General features: G+C 43.8%; 1 protein-coding gene across 1 annotated transcript; it reads left to right on the forward strand.

Annotated features, from left to right (window-relative positions):
• Positions 1 to 10: 10 nt before the first annotated feature.
• CNOT8 (CCR4-NOT transcription complex subunit 8) lies at positions 11 to 7,882 on the forward strand. Its single transcript, XM_063413325.1, has 7 exons — positions 11 to 126; positions 1,369 to 1,568; positions 2,812 to 3,005; positions 4,423 to 4,584; positions 5,345 to 5,489; positions 6,135 to 6,245; positions 6,549 to 7,882. Exons 2-7 carry the CDS (start codon positions 1,452 to 1,454, stop codon positions 6,696 to 6,698), a joined length of 879 nt encoding a protein of 292 aa, XP_063269395.1. The 5' UTR covers positions 11 to 126; positions 1,369 to 1,451; the 3' UTR covers positions 6,699 to 7,882.
• Positions 7,883 to 8,612: the final 730 nt, after the last annotated feature.

Raw genomic sequence — 8,612 nt, forward strand, 5'->3', positions numbered from 1 at the left:
TCTGTCTCTCGCGAGAGCCAAAGCGGCGCGAGAGCCGGAAGCGCCGCCCCTCGCGGCGGGGGGGACTCGGAGCCATCGCGGTTGCGCGGGGCGAGAGCGGCGCGTCCCGGCTGCGGCTGCCGGGAGGTACCGGGGAGCGGGACGGGCGGGCAGGCAGCGGGACACGCACCGGGACACGCACTGGGGCCGGAGGCCGGGGCTGGGGTTGAAGGGGCGGTGGCGCGGACGGCGGCCCTCCTGCTTCCTGGGCGCGATGAGCCGCGTCCGGCCGCCCCCAGGCTGTGAGGGGGGCCCTGAGGTGACCCCGGGCCCGGCCGGGCTGTGGCGGTGCGCTCGGTCCCTCCGGGAACCGTGGGCTGAGCCGGAGCCCCCTTGCAGACGCCTGGGGGCGGTTCGCCGGTGTTGTTGTGGGAAAGGGACACCAGCCGGTGGCTCACGCCAGCTGACACTGGCGGTGGTTCCAGCTGAAACACCTCGCTGCAGTGTGCCCCGAGTTACCTCAGAGAAGGACAGAATGGGTCAGGTTAGAAGGAACCACAGTGCGTCACCTGGTCCAACCTGCCTGTTCAAGCAGGGTCATCCCAGAGCATATGGCACAGGATTGTGTCCAGACAGTTCTGGATATCTCAATTGAGGCAGACTCCAAAACCTCTCAGGGAAACCCGTTCCCGGTCCCTGCAGAGTTTTTGCTCAAGTTCTTCGTCATATTCAGGGGAAACTTCTGTGCATCACTTTCTGCCCATTGTCTCTTGTCCTCGCTTGGCATCACCAAGATGAGCCTGGCTCCATCTTCTTGGCACCCCCTTTAGATATTAATGCCCATTGAAAGCCATACCAGTGAGTGTTCTCTCTGATGCATTCTCTCATTGCATTTAAACAATTGTCTTCATCATAGAATCACAGAGGGGTTTGGATTGGAAAGGACCTTCAAGATCATCTCATTCCACCCCTCTGCTGTGGGCAGGGACACCTTCCACTAGAGAGGCTGCTCAGAGCTCCATCCAACCTGGCCCTGAACCCTTCCAGGGATGGGGAAACAGCCGAGGATTACAGATGAGGATTCATTGCCTGTGCATCTTTTGCCCAAAGTGTCAAAACTTTTGCCAGGAAAAGGAAGATGGGGATAATGATTCTTTATGTAAATAACTGGACTGTTGATTGTGCATCTGCTCTTATATTGTGAACAGATGCTCTAGGTTTCAGTCAGCATGGTTACAGAAAGTAATAAAGCAAGAAAGAACTTGGTGTAAAGTCTAAATGGGTTATTTTTTAGGTGAAAATAGAAGTGAGACTGAGTCCTACAGAGCATTTATTCACATGTCACTCTTCCTTCACTTAAAGCATTATTTATTTATCTCTCTAATGCAGCACACTGATACGATTGCACAGCTTGTGACCCTACACTGTCATTGGAGTTCAGCATCAGCTGCGTTTTTTCTGGCCCCTGCAAGATGCCAGCAGCCCTTGCAGAGAACAGCCAGGTTATCTGTGAAGTATGGGCCAACAACCTGGAGGAAGAGATGAGGAAAATTCGGGAGATTGTTCTGAGTTACAGCTACATTGCCATGGTAAATGTTTTATACTTGACCTAATTTCTGTAGTCAAAGGATTTTTTTGGGTTGTGGACTAAATTGATTCTTGAGTGAGAAATGATTTCTTCCTACCCCCAGTCAAATTAAACTAGAAGAGGTGAAAAAATAAAAAGCTGTTCCAGAATTTAATACAAGGAATGCTGAGTATGGTTTGATTGAAAGAAGGGGAAGAGGGAGACCAACTTAAAAACATGAATTTATTTAATACTTAGGTAGTAATAGTGTATTCGTTTCTGCAACAGGAAGATGAAACAAGTCACAGTTATTTTTCCACCAGTGTTTTTGTCCTTTGAATTGTTTTTCTCCATTTGATTATAGAAGGTGCCATAGGACTGGAGGTCAAAAGGCCTGCAAGTGACTGCTAGCCAGCTGGGCTGCCTCCTTTCTAATGAGGGCAGATGTTGATTCTTAGGGAAGGAAAATATTCTGGCTGTAGATAAGACAATATGTTCAGGAAGCTTTGTTTGAGAAGAGCCAGGTGGGAGGATTCCTCCCAGGTGGGAGGAATTTCCTCCTGCTCTTACAAGTCTGTATCTACTTGGCAGCACCCCAGTGTTAGATCAAGAACTGGTTTTAGCTTTGATGCTCTGAGTTCTGCCAGCTCTGCTTGGGAGCACTGAACCTCAGGATATGAAAGGTCCTCATTAAAAGTGTGGCTAAAGACAGGTGTCTCTGCAGAGTCTGTGGGATTTCAGTGTCAAATTCAGCTGTGGAAGTGATGTGATTTTTTTGTTAACATTTTTCTGTGGGAAATAAACTTTTTGCTTCATTTTAGTCTCACTGAGTGATTTCTTAGGGTCTGTTTTAGTGACTGTGCTGTATGAGCAGACAGATAAACCTCTTGGGCAAGGGAGAGATTGTGTCAGGTGCTCAGCACTGGGTTTGTTGTGAAAGATTTTGTGTATGGTCAGGAGAAGCTCAGTGACCCAACCTGAGGGTAACAGCAGTGGCAGTTTGGTGTTCAGCAAAGACAGCACACAGTCACTGGCAAAGTGAGAGGCTTTTCATCTAATAGATGCTTTTTCATCTAACAGAGGGCTGCTGTGGTTGAGGTGTGTCTTGAGTGACAGTAATTTTTGTTAATGTAGGTATTGACTGTTCCTCAGAAGCAGTGGGGGTTTTCACTGTCTGGACTGTCCTTTTAACAGTAATAAGTAGAATAATAACAGAGTAATAAGTAGTAGGATCCGTGGTGAAGCTCAGTTTCCCTTCTCTCCAGGACACGGAGTTCCCCGGCGTCGTTGTCCGGCCGATCGGTGAATTCCGCAGCTCCATAGATTACCAGTACCAGCTCCTTCGCTGTAACGTCGACCTGCTCAAAATCATCCAGCTGGGCCTGACTTTCACAAATGAGAAGGGGGAATATCCTTCTGGCATCAACACCTGGCAGTTCAACTTCAAATTCAACCTTACGTGAGTCCTTGGGCTTGGCAGTAATTTCCTGTTCCCTCCTGCTGGAGTGATGCTTTCCTTTGGCAAGCATCGGTGTCCACGTGTTCATCATTGCTGGCTGGTTCTGAGCAACAAGGATTCAGATTCTAGTACAGACTGGGGGAACCTATTTTGGAGTGCCAGGAGTTAGCAGTGTGTCTAGAAGTCAAGGCCATGCTAAAATTCTATCCTTATTACCCTTTCTCTTGATAAATTTGTGTGCCTTTTTTAAATGGAACAGCGTTTGAAACTTCATATATATACATATATATATATATGTAAAACTCCATCTCTTCCTGCTAAAAATAAATGGATGTGCTAGTCTCATCAAAAAGAAAAAGACCTCTTTACAGATCCATGCTTAAGTGTGAGCTGGGATCTAAAAACATGTTGGTGTAATCACCACATCTGTTCAGGAGAATGAATCTTGTTAAATGGAGTGTGGCAGTTTTTGTCTCCTCCATACTGTAATATCCTGGGCTGCAGCTGAAACAAGTTTCATTATCTCTTCCCCTGTAATTATAAAGATAAACTCAGCATAATTACCACCACTAGAGCTGTCTGGAAATAAAGAAAGGGTTTATCTGGCAAAACCACATATGTAGAGAAAATCAGTCTATTTTTATGAAACTGTCATTGGAAAGCATTACAAAAATTTGTAGCCTACTGTGTGCAGATCATCGAGTTCCTGACACCAAAGTTGCACTATTTACTCCACAATTTTTCAGCCTCTTGCAAGTATTGAAATCAGAGTGAAGTGCTTTTTGCTGTGTGATCATTTAAATGAGTTATCATATTGTAGAATTTGTTTCTATGTGTTTCTTCCCTCTCAAAAGACACAAACCAGTAAAGAAGTCAGGCTCCTGCTCAGCTCTCCACCAAGCACATCATTCTTTTCCTCCTTTCTGAGTTAAGGATGATGCAATTCTGTTAACTCCCAGAGATGGAAGTGGAGGTGCTGATAAGGTGGTACATGCCTTGGAGTGAAAAGGAAAAATGTAGACAGGAATGATGGTCAGTGCTTTAGAGTTGCACATCCTCCTGTTTGGGAGAACTCCCCTTTCCTCTGGGCCCTCATCCTTGGTGCTTCCCTTCACCTTGTGCAAGGGACACTGTTCAAAACTGTCAGCTTCAGTCCCATGGAGGTGGAGTCTTTGCAATTTGCACTAGCAATGGAAGTGTTAACTAGTTATGATCACAGAACAGCTTGTGACAGATGTAGGAGGCTGCAGTAGTTATACTGAAACTAAGTCAATTTGAATTTTCTAGAGAAACAAATTGGAACCCAGAAGTATCCTACTGGTTAGTCCAGTTCTTGACATAGTGTGGGGAGAATTTTTCTAAAATGAGCTTGTCTTGGCAGCACCCTGAGTGCAAACCTGCTTTTTTTTTCCTTCAGGGAAGACATGTACTCTCAGGATTCCATAGACCTCCTTGCCAGCTCTGGGCTGCAGTTCCAGAAGCATGAAGAAGAAGGGATCGATACTCTGCATTTTGCAGAGTTGCTGATGACATCTGGGGTCGTCCTCAGTGACAGTGTGAAGTGGCTGTCCTTCCACAGGTGGGTCCAGGGTGCTCACTGACCCTGTTAAATCTCTTCTTAGTTCTCTGCATTTTCGATGGAGATTGACAGATTTTAAAGAGGAAAATTAGCAGTCTTGCAGTTCTTTAAATAAGCTTCAAGATACGAAGGCCAAATTTAAGAAGTAAGGCCACTTCATGGTGTGACTTTCTGACTGCTTGTGAATCCTTTTGCTGTTATAGTCTCCTTCTCTTGAAGAAGCTACTAACAAGTTGAAATGTGATTTCTACACTTAGTAAATGCATTTTAAAGTAAGGATTTTGTTTCTTCTTCCTGACAATGTTGGTGGTGCTCTGAACTTCCACCTGTGTGGTTAAGACATCTTTCATGTAGCATTTCAACCAACTTGATTAGGGTGCCTTTGGTCCAACATGGTATCACAAATAAAAGGACTTGCCACCACTTCCTTCTCCCTCAACAAATACTTGCAGGGTTTCTTGCTTTTCTGCATTGCCCTTAGCTACAGAAACAGAATTGTACAGAGTTGGGAAGGAATGTATATTCTTCCCAATGGCTTAGGTGTTCCACAAAAGGCCAGTGAAGGCACTTGGGGAGCATCCCAAAGCCCTGCATTGACACAGAAAATCAGGATGAGTTCTGGCTGTGATCTAGAGTTTTATGAATGTCAGAAAATGTTAAGGCTTGAAAGGCACAGCAAGTAAAATTCTGTTGGAAAAGGAGGTACCTTAGGTTATAGGTACTGCCTGCTTACCTGGTTTCTCTGTGGTTTTGTTTTCAGTGGGTATGACTTTGGCTACATGGTGAAGTTGTTGACGGATTCCAGGTTACCAGAAGAGGAACATGAATTCTTCCATATCTTAAACCTTTTCTTCCCATCTATCTATGATGTGAAGTACTTAATGAAGAGCTGCAAAAACCTCAAGGTACTTTTATCTCCCAGCAAGCAGTGATGGGCATCAACACTGTAGTTGTAGAGGAATACAAGTGGCAGAACTGCTGCATTTGTTGTCTTAAAAGGGGAATGTGTATGAAAGTCAGCAGTGACACAGAAGCACCTGAGACACAGTTTGTGTCTAATGGATACTGCCCTCCCCAGTTTCAGACTTAGCAATGTGTTTATTATGAAGGGGACATTGCCACAGCCTTCTGGTTTGTTTCAGAGGCTAATTATAATTCAGCATATTTATGTTTCCAATGCAAGGGTATTTCTTTTACATGAAATACTCCATGACTTGATTAACTGGTAAGAGGCTTGAAAGTAATTTATCTGCTGAATCACAGCCTTGAGTAAAGGGAGGGAAAGGCCCAGCATGTGTAACCTATGAATGTACCCACAGTTATCTCAAGTATCTGCAACAGGAAAAGAAGGCACCTAAAATTGAGACGAGATATTTATGCACTCTTCAATACCATTTCCAACTGTGTTTCACTCACAGCTGGTGTGTGTGTACTGCTGGGATCTGCACTGGTTCATCACACCCTGTTTGCCCTCATGTTTTGGAGAAATGTGGCAATTTTGGCAAGAGATGGATCTTCCAAAAATAAAATCTCTTCTGTTCTCTTTGCAGGGTGGCCTTCAGGAAGTGGCAGATCAGCTGGATTTGCAGCGAATTGGACGACAACACCAGGCAGGATCAGACTCTCTTCTCACAGGAATGGCATTTTTCAGAATGAAAGAGGTACTGCAGTGTTCTTCCTTCTCCACTTCCTCTCCATCAGTGTCAACATGTACAACGTGTTGATTGTCTTTGTTTGGGATTATTGAGCCTTGTGGCCATTACACTTGAAACTGTCAGGAGTAGGAATTGCTGATATTGGCACAGACTCGTTCTATTTACTTGCCTTTCATGTGCTTATTTTAATTTGTACACTCCATCTTGGAGGTGGCTGATTTCAAATGAGCTGTTAATTAACATAGGATGTTTTCTGATTTAGGGGCACAATTAAACAGTATCTGTTTCTCTTTTTTTTTTTATCTGCAGTTATTTTTTGAGGATACAATTGATGATGCAAAGTATTGCGGACGACTGTATGGCCTTGGCACAGGAGTGGCTCAGAAACAGAATGAAGATGTGGACTCAGCCCAAGAGAAAATGAGCATTTTGGCCATTATCAACAACATGCAGCCGTGATGAGCGGCGCCCCTCAGCAGAACATGTTTACCATATTGGCAGCTGCTGTCCTCAACCATTTTCCCTAAACATTGTCTCAGACAAAAAGCATCTCCAGTACACAGGCTGCACTAAGCCTTGCAGTTTTGCTGAAGAGCTGCATTTTCCTTTGAAACCCAGAAGAGTTGACTGAATTCCTAATGCCAGCATTTGTGGTTTGCCATATTTTTAATACCAAGGGCAAAGGACAGAATCTACTGTGTATACCTCTGTTTTTTTCCTCTTTATACTGTACAGAATCTGCAAGGAAGATTTACCAGTAGAATATTGGGTAGAGCTAAGGGTTGGGAAATGCAGTGAAAACGGATGCAGACACGCACGCAAATTTGCAATTTGTGTTTTATAAAGCTTATTTTAAAACTTCTGCCTGTTGTGAGGGTGACAGCTTCACCTCATGTGTGTTGCTTATTTTATCTCTGGCTGTGGAAATTGCTCCCTTTGATCACTGCAGAGGTGTGGGAATGGATGACATTAAAAATGATCCTTGCAGCTAAAAATACTCAGTTGCTTTAACAACAGAGGGAACGGAGATTAATGGAGCTGATTTGATCAGCACTCCTTAGTTTCTAATTCTCTTTGTTACTGCTCTGACCTATACTGAGTCTCAGCTTTGTTCTTACGGGTATTAAGGAACTGTTCTGGAAATTCAGAGGCCCAAAAGTTCACCTTTGACAGGGGATTGGACCAATACTCTTGACTTCAGTTTTCATCTTAAACCTACAATTTTTATTCTTCGCCTGCAACACAACTAGGTCAGCATGAACAAAGATGTGTTCCTCTTCTCCCCCCTGCTTCTCCAGCCCCTTATTTTACAATATGCTTAAGAGGGAAAACAGTTTCTGATTTTTTTCCTGAGCTTCTGGCTTTTTTCATTTTAAACACCTGAGAAGTAGTTAAGAGGATGAAGAACTTGGGATTCTGACTTTGAAACATTCTATAGTATTTTTTTTCAACAGCTCTGTAATGACATTTCTTAAAAAAACAAACCCTTTTGGACATGTCAAACTTAAAAATTTTTAAGACTTGGTCTGACATTTTGAACAAGCTTAATCCAATATTAAAGAGTTGAGGTTTAGATCTGATATTTGAAATGTTTGTAAAGACTAGTTTTTATTTTTTGTAAAATAAAATTTTTTTAAACCAGGTTTTGTTTTGGATTTTCCATCAAGCACCAGAATTTTCACAGGTGAGGCTTTGGAATCTGAATTTGAGAGATACATGCCTGAAGATCCTCAAGTTTGTTTCCTTTACCATTTATGATGTGCTCCTGGGGTAGCTCTTAGTAAATGTCTTTTGAGCTTATTGCACAGTAGCTGAGGAAAGCTGAGCTGTAGAGCTCTGGCACAGTTGGTTTCTCTCCCTGCTGCTCTCTCAGCACAGCTCAGTCTGGTGCAGCATTCCTGCACTGCACAGTGGCCACTTAACAGGACAGTCTTGCCTATGAAGTTTTCTGCTCCAGCTAAACTCCAGTGGTTGCAGTTCTAAGTGCAGGGAGGCAGTTTGGTTAAGCACTGGCTCCCCCACCTGGTTTTTGGGCGCTTTGTACAGAATTTAGCAAATTCAAACTGCTGGCAGCACTTCACTGATTAAATGCATCTCCAGCAGGATCTTGTTCCAGTCTAACCCCTGGCTTTCACCTGCTGCTCTTGAAGTTGTTCTGAGGCTTTACTCAGCTTCAAGCAGGAAATCTGTCAGGATAAGTTTGCATTTTTCCTGGAAGGATCTGGAACAGTTTTTGATCTAAAAAACTCATTACTCCTCTTCTTAATTCTTAAACAATCATCTTTGCTGTACTTCAGACTTTCTAAATTCATGATGCACATTTTCCCCATCAACTCTTTATGCTGCATTTAAAACCTTGCTTCTGAAAATGAC

Source organism: Prinia subflava, chromosome 16, assembly GCF_021018805.1.
Source record: "Prinia subflava isolate CZ2003 ecotype Zambia chromosome 16, Cam_Psub_1.2, whole genome shotgun sequence".
Classification (NCBI taxonomy): Eukaryota; Metazoa; Chordata; class Aves; order Passeriformes; family Cisticolidae; genus Prinia; species Prinia subflava.